The sequence below is a fragment of the Strongylocentrotus purpuratus genome, unplaced genomic scaffold, assembly GCF_000002235.5.
Source record: "Strongylocentrotus purpuratus isolate Spur 01 unplaced genomic scaffold, Spur_5.0 spur5_scaffold_7, whole genome shotgun sequence".
Classification (NCBI taxonomy): Eukaryota; Metazoa; Echinodermata; class Echinoidea; order Camarodonta; family Strongylocentrotidae; genus Strongylocentrotus; species Strongylocentrotus purpuratus.
Genome location: NW_022145613.1, coordinates 8628322 through 8645435, shown reverse-complemented (window position 1 = coordinate 8645435; position 17114 = coordinate 8628322). Strand labels below are relative to the sequence as shown.

Genomic DNA, 17114 nt, shown 5'->3' with positions numbered 1-17114 from the left:
GGTACATACAAACAAGGCGGCGGCCCGCAAGCCTTAGATTTAGCAGCCAGGAGCAAGGGGCAATTTTTTTTTTAAGTTGCCCTTTGCCACGGGAATTTACCAGAGCAAGGGGCAATTTTCCAAAAACAGATAGGCCCCTTATCTAATCATAAGTTCAAAGAGAGTCTACAAATGTTAATTTCATAATGTGAATAGATCTAGATCGAACGATCAATTTAATAACTTTTTAATCTTAACAATATGAACAGGAAAGATTGATTAAGAACATCAAACTTGCACATTAAACAGTATTTTAAAGTAACTAAAAATATTGATGAGCAAATGAATAAATAAATTGTCAGTTTCACAAACATCGAAAGTCAGAAGATCTTGGCAAGTTTACCGGGCCGGGTATCCCAAATCAAAATCGCACCTCGCACACAAACCTTCCGTTCCGCCACTCTCTCGGTAGTAGGAGCAAATTTGAAGAAATTATCTTTTTAACTGTTGTATAGAAAGGTCTAGATAGGCCTAACTAATGAAATAAGATGTAAAAATGTCCTTATAGACATTCGACAGCTGAAAGTGACACGCTCAGCTCAGTTGCGTAACGTGCATTCACGAAACCAAAATCGTTCCTCGCACACACTCTCGCCACTTTTGGTGGGAAGCTGTCGGGCTGGAAGTTTGCCAGCGAAACCGATGCACCCTCGGAGATTCGCAGCGCGTAATTTTACCGGGACTCGAAACGTTCGTCTTGGGAAGCTGGCGGGGTAGCTTTTTGAAGCGAGGTCGGCTGGTGGCAAAATGAGAGTAACTGCGATCGAGAACATCGTAGGTGTTCTTAACTTATTAATAAGATAATTCTAAATTCTATTTGAGATAAAATAATAAACTAGACCTACAAACAAACCTCGACAGATCTCTAATGACTATTTGAATGCTTGTTTATTTCTCCATTTGACGATTTGTTTTCTTGATCCTGGCCTTCGATTTGTACGTAGTACGTGCGTGCGTCAACAGCATGCACCATATGCTTATCATGCGATCGCACGTGCGCTAGCGCATTGCCTATATAATAACAAAGGGCGCATTTTTTTATTAAAGCACTAAATACTTAGCTAGAAGAGAGCTCGTGGGCGGCAGACTGTTCGTGATTCGTGTATTTTTACTGTTCTAATAATTTATGGGCGCATTTTCACGGAAAACACTTGCGCCTTGCCGTCTAGTTTTAGATGATTATGGGCGCAATTGGTGGTTTTATGTGCGCAAATTAAACAAAAAAGGGCACGTCCAGTTGGAAAAAAAGGCACGTCGGCCAGTTTGAAAAAAAGGGCACGGCCTTTTTGGCCGTGAATTTATCTTTTTTGGGGAGGGCACCGCGGCCAGTCATAGGGGCATCGACGGCCTGGCCGTCGATGGCCGTCGATTAATTTAAGGCCTGCATTTGTATGTACAGGACATGTACTAACCTGAAACATCACTGTCCGAGCGTATCTTGATGCCTCGGATAGTAACTGGCTCTGATCGTCCTGTTCCATCCCCTCGGTATGGATAGCTGTCCTTAAGACGGCTGGAGAGGGTTTCCTCTCCCTCTAGTACCGTCTCAGTCCTGTCGAAGAGAGAAGTAAATTATTCTTCAATTAATTTTCAAAGTGGAAGCCAAGAAGATAATTGCAATTTAATAAGATTTATAACTCTATCATTTGATCTTTAAACTTTAAGTTAAAGATCACCCGCACTGCCCATCGCCAATTCACTCCTGATGAAAAACAGTCAACGTGTTCAAAATGTCTAGCCGCCATAGCTCTCTCTCTCTCTCTCTCTCTCTCTCTAACTCTTATCAACTACATGAAGTCCTCCAGATAAAACAGAATTTATTGACTATTGCGACCCCCTTCTAGGGTATGAGAGTAAAACACATTTACAGTACATGTCATGATAATGATACATAATAAAGAATACAAACACAGCATTATAATACAAAGAATACAGAATACAACAAAACAACAATTCAAATGTAATGTACAGTGTATAACGATAAATAGGAATAATCTACAAATGTAAACCATGTACATGTAAGTCATGCTAAACATAAATACAATATTATACAATATGGCAAGTACATGTATACATAAAAAGTGGAAAATTCCACAAGAGCAGAATAAATACAAACAACAACAAAATACATAATTCATCTAATCATCAGTTTCATTTTGTACATGAAAGTGAGAGATTGGATTGTTAAAATTTATGCGGACTAACAAAATATGGCATGTCCCTAGAGAGATAAACCTACAGTGTAAATTACTCTTTGCTTTCCAAAGGACAAACAAAAAACATAATGGAATATAATGTAATAAGAAAAAAACAAGAAAACAATCAAACAAAACTACACTTGACTTACATGTAGCTACCACATAATAGAGCTAAGTAAATTTAGAGTCTATAATAAGACACTGTTTTGCATAACATGAGAATTTGTTATCAAATAGGAAATTCGGATAGCGATAAGTCTGAAGGAGAGGTTCAAGTAAACAGAATAAAGACGGACTTTGTTCATATTCACATCATTAAAGATTAAATTAATCTGATTGACTGGATGAGAGATCCAAGTCTACAGCTACATGTACATGCTACAGCAGTTTTGTCACACAATCAGTAGGGATGCTGTTTAGAGAATGAGGATCATCCCATAAACGACGATATCCTCGTAAACGCGGACAAATCGCGTCCTTCAGCGCTCTGCGTGTGTAGGGTTCTTGATCCGTGCGCTGGGGATGCGACAAACCAGCAGATTCTGCATTATAAAATACCCCTAGTTCACCATCTACTTTTACGGGTTGTCCGTCATCCCAAGGATTTATTAATCATAACGTGAAAGTCTCTCTGCTGCTAAGTGAGAACTTGTACATCATGGAGCATCATCACGGAATCCGTTTTTTTCGCATCGCCAACGCACACATCGGTAAGGATCGTCCACAAAAATGCAGACGATCCTCATTTTTAGCACACGATTTGTACACGTTTACGAGGATATCCTCGTTTATGCGGACGATCCCCATTCTCGGACCAGCGCCCCTACTGACAATGCATAAACACATCACCATCATTTTTTTACCGCATAGATTCTAGACCAAGGACAGCATAGCTATTCTTCAGCTTAATGCTTAATAATGTGATCACACATCTTTACTATTGTAAGCCATTACACGAACATCATGCTAATCTGTTACTGTAAGCCCCTTGGACGCTAGTGTAGTTGCGTATCCATTTTTTTTAGCAGTTTAATATCCACTCTAAATAATTAAGAGAATTTTAGCCCAATTGTTTACTAATTTTAATCATAATCATATATTTCATTTTCCACCTGAATTTGGATCACATCCAACATCGGGAAGACTCTGTTTAGGGCTTCGCTGTCGACATCGTCGTTCAGTACCATCTCTACGCTGTATAGACTCTAGTCCTACACTTTAAACTGAAGCTATCAATCCAAAATTATGTAGACTTCTCGTATGGTTTATGGTATTACGCGCATGCACGATACTATAAACAATACGAGAAGTTTGCATAATTTTGGACTGATAGCTTCAGTTCGAGGTGCAGAGCTATACGGTAGAGACGGTACTGACTACTGAGCGAGGACGTCGACATCGAAGCCCTAAACGGAGGCTTCCCGATGTTGGATGTGATCCAAATTCAGCTGGACAATGTGATATATGATTATGATTAAAATGAGTAAAAAATTGGGCTAAAACTCCTTTGCTAAGAATAGATAATAAGCTACTAAAAAATGGATACGAAACTACACTAGCGCCGCCCCTTTCACCTCCTCTCACTCACCAACAACATGACATGCACTGACAAGTGACATCTAAAAATGTATTGACATTCACACAACACAGCCACAATACAAATCAAATCCCTGCCCCTGGAATCCCTGGATCATTCTGAGATCTATTCTAATATCTGGTCCGGTGTTGTCCCTACAATATACTTACATGAGTCTGAATTTGCTGTCCACATATGTGTCTAGTCAAGATATGCCTGAATATTCCTGAGCTGAGCATTTAACTCAATGTAATTCCTGAAAATCTCATGTTTCTGCTCGCTGTAACAATCTCATCTAGGCTTCAATGTTTAGATTGTGTACGCTTGATATATATGCGTGCGTACCGTACCGTACCGTTCTATGTTATCGAGCTTTGCTCATTTTCGTCAATAGCATAGCGCCAGCTTTCGATCAAAAATTTATAACGTTTAGGGGTCGCGCCCACTCAGAAAATAGTGCTATTCCAGTCACCTTCAAGTTCGAGAGAGTTCACAATTTGAACCGAAGCCTCTCAGTTGCATCATACATTTAATTAGCATTTCTCGGGCACCTGATTGAGTTAGCGACTATTTAATAGATATAATATACTGTATATACAGTATGTACAATCATATCGTCATACCTTTTATACAAAAAAATTTACATGTTGAAATGTTAAAAGATAAGAAACCTCTTAAAAAATTAAAGAAAAAAACACCTTTGTGACCTTAATTGACAAGAGAAAGAAAGAACCTTGGTATTTCCTAGTCAACATCAATAATTATTACGACGAAGTTAAAGAGATTAGTTTTTTCGTCAAGGAGAGGATTTCAGGATACCTCATTTAGCAAACTTTCCCCTTTTCGCGACCCCACCCCAGACTCCCTCTCTATCTTCGTTCTACCTATGACCCCCCCCCCCCCTCCCCCTCTCTCTCTCTCTTTCTGTCTGTTTTTCTATCTCTGCAATGATTGTCGAGTTTGGTCACAGTCTAATGAAAGGAATTACTTAATCTTTTGCTCACGTTACTCCCCCTCCCCCTCTAGTTTGCAGACACAAACCATTAGTCCTTGACCTTGTATCCAGGCGCGTACGCAGGGGGGGGGGGTGTTTTGGGGATTAACCCCCCCACCCCCCCACTGAGCGAAATATCTGTCGACAAATTGGCAACTCACTTATGAGTCTTTGACGTCATTGCCTCACTATCCACTCATTGTTTTCTTTATAATGATAATATGAATTTTCCTTCCTCCCTATAAGAATCCTATTTCCTTCGCACACCAGCATCCAAGTTTTTATTGAGAGTAATATGTTTTTTTTTGCGGATGCACTATATTTTTTCAGTTAAATCATGAAGAATTTGAATGTTGATAAACTAACAATCATGATTATGAATATACAATATTCAGAAAATAGTAGGCCTATAAATTCTTAAAAGTTCATAAAAGATTTTGTGAGAATGTCCGTGCCCGCAATCGGATACAAATCATATAATATATCCTGGGCAAAGGCATGGGGGTAATCAAGTTTTGGGGGATAAAAAGGGAAATTAATGGGCAAACATATATGAAGCAATTCATAAATAGTGAGGCAATGACGTCACAAACTGATAACCAAATTAGCACTTTGTGTAGGGATAACCATCATAGGCGCCGAAAGTGTGGGGGGGGGGTGCACTTGCCCCCAACCCAAAAAAGTGGGGGGGGGGGGGGCAAAACGCCCCCTCCAAAATAGAAAAGAAAAGCAGTAAAGGAGTAAAGATGGTTTGTATTTTTAACCAAAAAGAACATAACAATAATAAAACCTGAATTAAATCACATATAAAATTCCATTCAAAGAAAAGGAAAGTTAACAGGAATTAAATTTCCTAAACATTCCGCATGCCACCTTATATATTTTAATATCAATGGAGGTTTTCATAATAGCGATACGCGCATATCGTGGAAATACTGTGGGAGGATGGGAAAGCGTGTGTGTTTTTTGTTATCGGGGTGAGAAGACATGAGCCCCTGAACGCTGGCGTATTGATGGGGGGGGGGGGGGGGTATTTCTTATTCGATACCAGTGATTAACAAAATGTTGCTGAAATGAACTGATTTTCCAGTATTTTGTTTCAATTTGTTTGTAAGTCATACCTTTTTATGCGTTTGTTGGAAAATTAGAAATTCCCAAATTTACAGTCGGGCGTAAAATATGCTTATTTAGAAGCCTTTATGTCAGGGCCTGTAGAACGGCTGGGCTGGGGAGCTCGAGCCCCCCGTACTTTTAAAAAAAAGTATGTTACAGAGAAAAAGAAAGAAAGAGAGAGAGAAAAAAAAAGTGACCTGCCAATGTCACAAATGAGGTATCAACATATGCTCATCTGACCGTAATGCCTAAAACCCGAGAGCCTACGGGGGCTCTGCTCCCTGGACCACACCAAGGGCCCTATAAGGCGGGCCCCTGCATGGATGGTCATCTGACCGTATTTAAATATCTAAAAACCTCTGAGCTTCCGGGGGCTCTGCCCCCTGGACCACATCAATGGCCTTAAAGAGGGCCCCTGGATGCTCATCTAACTGTAATGAAATACCTAAAACCCCTGAGCTTCCGGGGGCTCCGCCCCCTGGACTCCCAGCCAATTAGTGACCTAGTAGTGTCACATATTTTGATATGCTTATCTGACCGTTATTTAATGCCTTAAACCCCTGAGCTTCCGGGGGTTCAGCCCCTTGACCCCCTGAACCCACGCCAATTTACGCTCTATACCTGATCGTTAATACTGCACTTTGAAAAAAACGTTCCGCGGGGCCTGCATGTAACGTGCCCGGTTACGTGTAAGAGTGGTATAGTGGTGATGCAGATTTTTCTTCTCCCCCCCCCCCAACGTTTTTGCTCATTACACCATGCACTGCCCCTGGAAGGTGAGCCCCCTGGACATGGGTGTCGATCCCGGGGGGGGGGGGATGGGGGGATATATCCCCCCAATATTTCAGGTGGGGGGGGGGGTGGCCTGTACAATCATCCCCCCCCCCCCAATAATTCACCATCACAAAAAAAAAAAATTAATGATGAGAGCCCGATGAGAGTATACTCGTCTTTTGTCTTCTTTCTCTAATAATTCAATGAAACATCAAAGCTTCCGCGCTTCGCGCGGAGGAAGGGGAACTTGATTCAAACAAGGATTAATAGTCGAGAACGGTACAACGAATCGTCTTCTTTCTCTTATAATTTAATGAAACGTCAGAGCTTCCGCGCTTCGCGCGGGAGGGGGGGGGGGAAACTAAATTCAGACAAGGATTAAGAGTCGAGAATGGTTCAACGAATCGTCTTCTTTCTTAATAATTTAATGAAACGTCAGAAAGGGGAACTTGATTCAAACAAGGATTAATAGTCGACAACGGTACAACGAATCGTCTTCTTTCTCTCATAATTTAATGAAACGTCAGAGTTTCCACGCTTCGCGCGGGAGGGGGGGGGGGGGGAACTGAATTCAGACAAGGATTAAGAGTCGAGAATGGTACAACGAATCGTCTTCTTTCTTTAATAATTTAATGAATTGTTAGAGCTCACTACCACCCCCTAAAATAAAATCCTGGTAATAACGCGCTTGAGAGGATAATAACCCAGGTAGCAAGCTCATGTGGGCCCCACATGGGTCCCATATTCTCTGAAATGTTATCTTTATTGAGGGTGACTTGAAAAAGTTAATAACTTGGAAGGGAGGGGTGCAACCTGCCACACGCTTCTACCTCTTGGTTGCTTTGATCCATTGCCGAAAATATTTTGGCCCCTTTCATCCCCTCCAACCACGGATACAAATCGACACCCCTGCCCCTGGAATGTTTGCCCCCCCCCCTCCAATATCCCAAACTGCTTCCGGCGCGCCTGATTACCATTGTTCCATCCCGCCCCCGGCCCCCATTCAGTGTTATTTAGGGTACGTGTATTATGTTGTATTATGTATGTATTATGTTTCATTTTGAAAACACGTACCCCCCTAGGTCCGGTGTGTAAAGTCAATACGGGCCGATTTTTGTGTGTATTACGAGCCGGACATTGTTGGGTGAAAAGTACCCCTAGTTACCGGAGATTTTGGGAACATGAATTATAGGCCTAAATAAAAACTTGTTGTATTGCCCTTTGCGACGGACCCAAAAATCTGAAAATCTACGGTCGGCATTTTAAATTTTTTTTAAAAACAGTTTTTTAGATTTTTTTAAAATATTAATGAATAAAAAAATCTATATTTTGTTTGTTTAAATGGGATATAAATTCATAAAATCAAATCATTCCCAAATTCTCACTCGTCTTCTGCCCTCTTCTAGCTACGTAAACATCTCGATCAACACAACATTGCAAACCATGGATTATTATGAGGTGAAAAAGATATGAATGGAATGATGACGATGAAACACATGTATTAAAGCATTAAAAACTGAGAAATATCATCCAAAAGAGGGCGGGAAAAACAAAAAACAAAAACATTCAAAACTGAAAAATATCGGCCCGCGAAGAGGTCGACAAAAAAAAACAGTAAAACAAAAAAAACACAATTCTGACCGACTGACCCATGTTTTGGCACCTAAAGGGCAATACAACAAGTTTTTATTTTAGGCCTTATGGGGTCCCATGGGGTCCCTCCGCCGTTCCCTGAGTGGGGGGGGGGGGGGGGTTGTTCCATACTCATACTTTTTCAAAAATTCATAGTCATATAGCTTCCTTATTAGTTATTCGATTTTACTCAATTTTTTTTGTCTCTGTTTCTCTTGTTTTTCTGCATCTATTAAAAGCAAATTATTTTTGGAGTGGACTTCGAAAACGAGGCATTGACGAAATAAAACTCGTCAATGCAATAAACATTGATAAATAAACGGACCTTGTAATGACGTCATCACGACCATACCATGCTTGTGCACAGGACTTCAATAAATGGCGGCTATTCTGAAATAATCGTAAAATCTGTCAAACATAAACATGTCAACCATGTCCATGCTATTGAAAAACGACAACAGAGAGGAGCTCATGCTACTTGTTAGCATGCAGGTAAGATAACATGATGTTTTATGATAAAATGTGTTGACTGTTGTGCTCAATTTGCTGGAATTAAGCTAAAAATTGAACTAAGCTAGACTAGGCAGGCGACGATCACGATCACTATTGAGCTCACAGTCGAGTCACATGTTGGTTACTCCACCTCCCGTTGCCGTGCGCTACCCCTGCGCAGCCGGAGCTCCTCCGTCGTGAAGTCTTCTCGGTGCGGCCATGTGGCGCGGTGGCGACGGAGCTCGGAGGATAGGCTGGATCTTCCCAGCAAATTATATCTTGCATAGACCTAGATCTTGTTCTAATCTATATGCATTGGCCAGTGCAGTGAGAAGCTTTGGCTGTGTGCATGCACACAATTTGTACCAAGTTCCACTAGGCACTAGATCTAGATCTACCTTTTGCTTTACCGCAAATAGACTACTGAAAGAATGCTGAGACTGAGTGAGAGTTGAGACAGCCGCTGAGTGACAGCCGTCGAGCTTCCAGCCTCCAGTCCAGGTCTATCTTCTTACTGAATCTTGGTCCACCTTCTTGTAGTCTACTCATTCTCTTTAATAATCATTTTCATACAGAGCTACCAAGTGTCACGCAATAGGCATGACTAGCCTTAAGGGCTCCCTCGAAATGTTTTTTATGATATTATTCGAGGGAGCCTTAATTTGCTCCCATAGGGTCCCATGGTCTGGAGAGGTAGGTAAACAACATCTAAAATGATTATCATAATCAGAGGTAAAAATAATAAAATAAAAGAAATTTTCTTACCAGACCGATACAGCTTAGCTCCCTTTTCACGTGTACCGTTAGACCGAAAGCTTCAGTCTCTATACCGTCGGTTGTTCCACTGAGACTACGTCTGGCTACATTAGGCCTAGGCTATAATACATCGGTTCCACTTACTAACTTGATTGAAATAATCCGTTTAATGGTCCCTTTTAAGGAAATTATGGGTCAAAATCGACATCCATGTTGAAAATCTTGCAAGCCGTGTTAAACTCTCGCTGCCGTCAATCTCATCCCTTCTAGTCTACGCCGAAGGCAAAATGATTATGAAGGAAAAACTGCGCCATCTACACGTTCGTAATGGCGTTATCACAGTTTTTCCTTCATAATCATTTTGCCTTCGGCGTAGACTAGAAGGGATGAGATTGACGGCAGCGAGAGTTTAACACGGCTTGCAAGATTTTCAACATGGATGTCGATTTTGACACATAATTTCCTTAAAAGGGACCATTAAACGGATTATTTCAATCAAGTAAGTAAGTGGAACCGATGTATTATAGCCTAGGCCTAATGTAAAATTGGATATGCACGAGGTAAAATGACATTTTGGGGGATTTGGGGGGCATAACAATACGGCCGTGGCAAGTTTGTTCATGTTTGTGGGAGAGGCCTAACGGCTAAAATCTAGCCGTGATATCTTCAACATAGGCTGGCATAGGCGATCGTTCTGTCTCTATAACCGGAGGTCTAGTGGAGCCAGACGTAGTCTCAGTGGAACAACCGACGGTATAGAGACTGAAGCTTTCGGTCTAGTGTACCGTGTGAATTCACGGTCTCTACACAATGGTGATGACCTCTGACTGGTACTTCCGTGATTGTGCTGCTTTCGTATAATGCGCTGTATGAGTGTTATTCAGCACATTATACGGAAGCAGCACATTTACGAAGTGCCAGTCAGAGGTCATCACCATTGTGTAGAGATCGTGAATTCACACGGTACACGTGAAAAGGGAGCCGAGCTGTATCGGTCTGGTCATGACACGATACTGAGCATTAACATGAGGAATTAAGTCTGGCTTAAAAACTATTGCATAAAATATCTAGTAGGTAAACTGAAACCATAAAGTATAAAACTGAGCAAAGAATAAAATGTGAGAGCATGTAGTAGCGCACTGACAAGAATGTCTAAAATCATACAGATTAATCGGTATATAAAGTTACGAAAACATGGTAAAGAAAGTGAATAGATACATATGTTTAGTGGGCTTCAGGTGAGTAAGGAAACTAGGAGAACTAACACATTAAAGAATCAGTACTTCATATTATATATTATATTATGCAAACAATTTATAATTTATAAAGAAGCTGCGTTTGAAATGTCCAGAAGATGTTTAAATAATGGAAGAAAAAAGAAAGACAAAAGACTCTAGAGACATAACAATGATATAATCAAGATTGCAGTTTCGGTTCAAGAATGTTATAAAGAAGTAAACGAATGAATGATATACCGTAATTATTACATTAATCTCTCGTAAATTAAATTAGAAATTAGAAAAAAGAAAAAAGAAAGACAAAAGACTCTAGAGATAACAATGATAAAATCAAGATTGCAGTTTCGGTTCAAGAATGTTATAAAGAAGTAAACGAATGAATGATACCGTAATTATTACATTAATCTCTCGTAAATTAAATTAAACAAAGACTTCAAGAGAAAAAGTTAATCAAACAAAATATGTCTTTTCAGCCTGTGTTGCCAGGTCTGAAACTTAGACCCCGTTCTCACTCACTTCGTTGGAGCGCTCTGGAGCGCTCTAACTAAGACCCGCTCCTCAGGAGCGGTTCTTAGGTGAGTGAGAACGCTCAAAGTGGTCCAGGAAGCGGTCTGGAGCGGTCTAACTAAGACCACTTTCAAAGTGAGTGAGAACGAGGTCTTATAAAGTACAAAGTCAACACGCAAGTCCCGGGGTAGTTCGTCCCACAGTCTAGGAAACACGTACATAGCGGAGTCACTTAAGTGTTTAGTACGAGCCATCAGGTGATGGAACCTGATATCTTCTTGTCTTCTTTGTATGACTTTGATTTTTGAATATATGGCCATTTATAGCCATATTCTTTGCCCAAAATACTACATTTTACTCGACGCATATCTGATTTATTTTTCTGCTGTACTACCTGTAGATCTAACCTTTGCAATAAACACCAAATTGTAATTTCCATTCCACTATGATGATATTATGTTAACTTTTAATTAGGCATTGGTCAGAGGGACCCTGATTAGGAAATCGTTAATGGAGCTGAGAGCAGAGTTTGAAGAAATCAACAAAGAACTTGAAGGAGGAGCTTCCGCTAGAGTGTCCACTGATTGGCCAGCAAATACACCCTGTAGACCAAGGTTCAAATCAGCTAAGGAGGTAAGAAGAGAAGAAAGATGGAATAAAGCAATGTCATAACAAAAAGCTTAGAATCAAAGATATTTATTGATAATAGAAAGTATTGATACATTTTTAATCAATTAAAAAATGAATGTTTATACAGTGAAACCAGCCTTAACAGCAAGTAAGGAAAGAGGGCCCGCCTAAAAAGACCACATCTCATTGAAACATTCATTAAAGTCAACCTGATTATACAGACGGCCTGAGGTTCTAGGACAATTACCCGTTGGGCAATCACCTCCGGCCAGTTACAAGCAGAACAAATACCCCCCCAAGGACAATTTCTCAAAATTACTCCCCAAGGATAACCACCTCCTGAGGACAATTACCCCCCCCCCCCCACCTCCCGGTGAATTACCCCATAGGACAATAACCCCCGAGGAAAATTACCCCCCCCCCCCCCGATAATTACTACCTTGGACGATCATGAGCGCCGTGCTGTGACAATGCTGGAGTTTTTACCCTGGAGGCATTTGAAATCCTGTATGCTCACTGAATTTGCAACTCCTAAATAGTACTTTTTCAGAGCAACCTTAAAATGGTTGAAATATTTCTAGTCGCGTGAAGAGCTCTCAACCAATAAAGAAAACAGTAAGTTTTGATGCAGGATATAATAAGAAATGTTATAATGCTCTGCAAGTTTAAATGGGTTAAATTTGTCTAGTATTTGTTTGCATTCATTCTCCCCCCCCCCCTTTCCCCCTGTACTAGGACAGTGATATACTGCAGAGACTAGCCGAGAAAGGCTGGTGCAAACTGCAACCTTCACATCAATCTGAACAGTCAGGGGGTACAAAGGGTGATGCAGCGTCCCAACAGTATTCATCCGACTTCCAGTCAAGATCGTCTTCATCATCATTGGAGGAGTCTGTGCAATCATCTTCTGTGGGTTCCTCATTACCACCTGGTGCAGGTGCAGAGGGAGATAGGCCTAGTGCACAAAGTCACTCAGAGAATTCCCATGTAGATTATGAAGGTATTATTGAGAATAGAAAGACATTTAGGCCCGAATTCACAAAGCAAGGTTTGAGCTCAGACCAAGGTTTGACCTCAAACCTCCTTTTGTTTCGCCAAACCTCCTTTTGTTATTTACAAACCTGGTTTGTAAATAACAAAGGGAGGTTTGGCGAAACAAAAGGAGGTTTGAGCTCAAACCTTGGTCTGAGCTCAAACCTTGCTTTGTGAATTCGGGCCTTAGAGTTTTGTGTAAAGCGCTCTGTAGTTAGTTTTAATTCATGATATACTGTAGAGCTGTGGTGTGGGTATTGATTGCCTTTCATTTTATTCATTATTATTAGCATGTCAGTGTTGTGTTGTGGGTTGGAAAGTAATAACTATTAGGCTAAATAAATACAAGTATGGAGACAAACAAAATGGAGCCTGCAGAAACATGTGCGGTTGCTTTGGTAGTTTAATCCAGACTCAATCTACATGTGCATGATACATGTGCATCAATCTATGTAAGACTCTTGCATACTCTTGCATTGTGTGTATGCATCTTTTACGAATAACAATGAGCAGCTGCACTGCATTTCTAAGTTAGCTTCGATGGCATGTTAGTTTCAATGCACCTGTTTCTAAACATAACAACGTGCATACAGGTCTTCATTCATTACATGACTGTGAATGAAAATGCAGACTGTACATCTAAACCTGGCTACACTAACGATACTAAAGATTCTTGAACACATGCTTAGTGCAAAGTTAATTTGATAGTATATAATCCTCCATGTTTCTCCATTGGTAAAGCTTGATGAATTTTCTGCTGTTTAATCTTGCTAGAAATCAGTAGCTTAATAGATGTCAATACTGAGACCGAAAAATCTGGATGTGATACTTGTAATTGATTAAATTCTTACAATTTGTTCATTCAACTCTGATTTAGATTTCTTTCAATTCCTTGTGTTAACCTTATCATATGTTTTTGTTTATCTTTGCAGGTTTAACTGATGTTCAGTCTCCTGTTACATCAATAAAGGAAACAACAGAAAATACACAACCATTAGAACAAACAATAAACATGCGAGAACAACTTAAAGAGAATCCAGATGCTTCCAAATCTTTTTCATCTGCACGATCTGATAGGGGAACCGAGCCGAATGGGGAAAGAGAATCCCCTTTTAAGTCGGGACATGGAGTGGAATCTATCTCGGCGGAAACACTTGATGCAAGGGGTGAGAGTGAGAGAAGTAGGGGCACTGAAGAAGATGAGGATCATGCTCCAGTCAGAGGGGGTTACCATGGTGAGAAGATGATGCATAGACAGAGCTTAAATGAAACTGAATTCACCCTGGTGTCTTCCGTGGAGGCATCTTCTGTTCATCTGTCATCCTTGGACGATGAGAGTGTTTCTGGAAATGCTGTCCTTGAGGACGAACGACTTGAGTATGGTGGTGTTGAAACGACATCAAAGAGCGAGGTCATGGAGGATTTAGACCAAGATGAAAGTGAACTTGGAGTTCTTTTGTCATCAACAAGTCTTGGGGATCAGTCTTCTTCTAATCAATATAACGGCTCAGCAGCAGCAGATGTTGATGCAAAAAGGGATGGCAGTGAGGAGTTAGATAGTGAGGGACAAGAGGACCAGATCAGGCAGAGGTCATCTGCGGGCCACAATGGACCCCAACAATCATCACCACAAAGGTCCAAGGCCGATTCATCACCCCTTGTTCCCGTCTTCCACCAGTCATCAAACGGTGAAGGACAAGCTTTGCACTCACAAACCATGAGCAGTCTCCCACATGATGAAGAGAGGCCATCTCTGCTACGCACATGTAGTCAGCAGACCAGCCTGAGCCAAGGAAACAGAATGGAATCAAAGGGATCTAAACATGTTGACCCTAAACAAAAGCAAAGCACAGTGACCTCTGAGGGGTCAATTGGAAGGTCGTTAGGCGCCATGGGAGTTGATCCTGATCACAGCAGGCAAAGTTCAATGCAGGATGATCATCGAGTGAGTGACCTTGATGCATCTGTAGCTGCAGACATGACCTCCATTTGGAGCACAGACCTGTCTGGTATCGGTAAGCTTGCTCTTCAGGACTCCTAGCTATTCTGATTATCAGGAAAAACCAGGAAAATCAGTTCTTTTTTTGTTTCAGTCAAGGAAAAAGAAACTTGAGAACCCCCCACTCTAATCAGGATAACATAAGGGATTTTCACCCCCTCCTTCCAAAGTATAATCGGGACCTGGTCACTTAAATTTTGTCTTGTGTCAAGCCATTGTGTCCACCAGATAATTGGCCTTTTAGTGTGTTTAAATATCTCCTTCATTGATCCTGAACTCCATCAGGGAAATATCAGGAGATTTTGTTTTCATGATGCACAGGGAACCCTGCTCTTACTCTTATTCTAGTGATTTTATATGTTTACAGATCTATACAAGTATGTGTATTTAGAGATTAATGAAGTTGATAGATTTCCAGATGCAAATGTCTCTTTGTAATCAAGAAACTTACTACATGTAGTCATGTGTCATATTCAGATTCCCCAAAATTTTGAATTTTGAATCTATTAGACACTAAACTTTATACTTAAAATTGCCGCTTTAAGAGATGAAATTGTTCCTGATCAAAACATGTACATTTTGTTGTTACTCTATTTCTGGAGCATAATGTACTACAAATTACAATATTACAATACTACAATATTAGTAATGATCTTGGGTTAACTGGTAATCCATCCCCTTTGATCACATTTCCCTATGACTTGCAAATCATACATTTTTATGCTAGATGATGAACAAGTGCCACAGAGAGATGAAGCAAAGCTGAAAGAGATGAGAAACAACATGGCCATGGAGTTGCTGTGGATACAGCAAGCCATTGAAAGCAGGAAGAATGTAAGTACATATAGGTGACTTGGTGCCAAGTCGGATCCTTTTTTCCCCTCATCCAACAAAACATATATAAAACTTTCTTATTTAGGCAAGACCAAGGTATGTCCCATATGTTCACCAAGTTTTATTAAATTGTATTATGAAATGGTGAACATGAATTGCCATGAAAGATCATGTTTTGTCAGTTTTTCAACACCGATTTTCTTGTCATTATAACATTTTGTTCCTTTGTACACAGTATCTGAGGCTAAAGAGCAAGATGACCTGCAGCGACGCAACAGATCAGTGATGACCTGCCAGCGACACAGAGGGCAGCAGACAGAACAGATCAGTGATGACTTGCCAGTGACACAGAGGGCAGTAGACAGAACAGATCAGTGATGACTTGCCAGTAGTGGACACAGAGGGCAGCAGCACAGTCAAGACCAAGCTCTCCAACATCAAAAGGTAGCCGATTTTCTAACCATGGAATAATAGGAATGTAGACACAAACATAATAGGTTTCCAATGTTTAAATAGAATAACAAAGTGCCACCAGGCTTTATGATGATGATACTTTCTTAGCACATTCATTGATCATGCCAAGCATGGAAGACTACAGAAAGAGAAAATAATGTGTTTGTTTTGTTGGATTGTTTTACCTGACTGCTAAGAAAACATATGTATGCAACCAGTGGACCAACGTCTTTTAGTCCTCTCTGAGGAACTTGGTAATGAGGGTTAATGCCTTCATAAAGGATACTAGCGCATTGACTTGGTTTTGAACCCGGGATGTCCCGGTAACAAGACCACTGCTCTTCCACTGAACCGTAGCACTGAACCAAACAGGCCTGATAAAAACCTGATTTTAATCGGTTTTCCAATTTTACTTTTTTTGAAAATATTTTTCCCAAATTTTTTTAATTCCTGATTTTTTCCCTTATTTTCTCTATACTTCCCTATTTTTCCCTATTATTTCCCAATTTTCTCACTCAAAAGGGGGGAATGTTGTAAGATGCCATTCCCCCCCCCCCCCCCGAATTGTCTCTTTTTTCTTTTTTTTACTCAAGGGGATGTGGTTCGGGGGTGAAAATTTTTTTTTTTTTTTTTTTTTAGTGCTCACTATCACCCCTGACCATAGGATGGTTGGGTAAAATATCAAAGTGCCACCATTCTTGATGTTGATACATGTACTAGCATGGAAGACCACAGAAAGAGAAAACAGTAAAGTGTCAAAGGGTGTAATCGGCATTAACTTATCTCATTTTTCTAGAGTGAATAGAGTGAATGCCCTTCAGGGCTGAGCAGACCAAATTTGTCTTGA

General features: G+C 40.5%; 2 protein-coding genes across 4 annotated transcripts in view; one reads left to right on the top strand and one right to left on the bottom strand.

Moving 5' to 3' along the window:
• Nucleotides 1-4148, bottom strand: part of LOC582830 (nuclear receptor coactivator 7) — a 55110-nt gene extending 50962 nt beyond the window's left edge. For all 3 annotated transcript variants that reach the window (XM_030973817.1, XM_030973819.1, XM_030973818.1), the window contains exons 1-2: nt 3984-4148; nt 1452-1591 (exon numbers count right to left, since the gene is read on the bottom strand). In XM_030973817.1, coding sequence (XP_030829677.1) covers nt 1452-1591; nt 3984-3985 — 142 coding nt within the window. In that variant the 5' untranslated portion in view covers nt 3986-4148. The remainder of the gene's footprint in view (nt 1-1451; nt 1592-3983) is intronic.
• Nucleotides 4149-8709: 4561 nt separating this feature from the next.
• LOC105442819 lies at nt 8710-16677 on the top strand. The gene is made up of 6 exons (XM_030974963.1): nt 8710-8818; nt 11794-11952; nt 12685-12949; nt 13914-14996; nt 15708-15814; nt 16050-16677. Exons 1-6 carry the CDS (start codon nt 8750-8752, stop codon nt 16098-16100), a joined length of 1734 nt encoding a protein of 577 aa, XP_030830823.1. The 5' UTR covers nt 8710-8749; the 3' UTR covers nt 16101-16677.
• Nucleotides 16678-17114: the final 437 nt, after the last annotated feature.

What these genes read in the sequence shown, in the direction of transcription:
- LOC105442819 (XM_030974963.1), top strand. Translation starts at nt 8,750, where the DNA reads ATGTCAACCATGTCCATGCTATTGAAAAACGACAACAGAGAGGAGCTC. An exon ending in CACAGACCTGTCTGGTATCG is followed by an intron (nt 14,997 to 15,707) that starts GTAAGCTTGCTC and finishes TTTTTATGCTAG; the next exon opens with ATGATGAACAAGTGCCACAG. An exon ending in CCATTGAAAGCAGGAAGAAT is followed by an intron (nt 15,815 to 16,049) that starts GTAAGTACATAT and finishes CTTTGTACACAG; the next exon opens with TATCTGAGGCTAAAGAGCAA.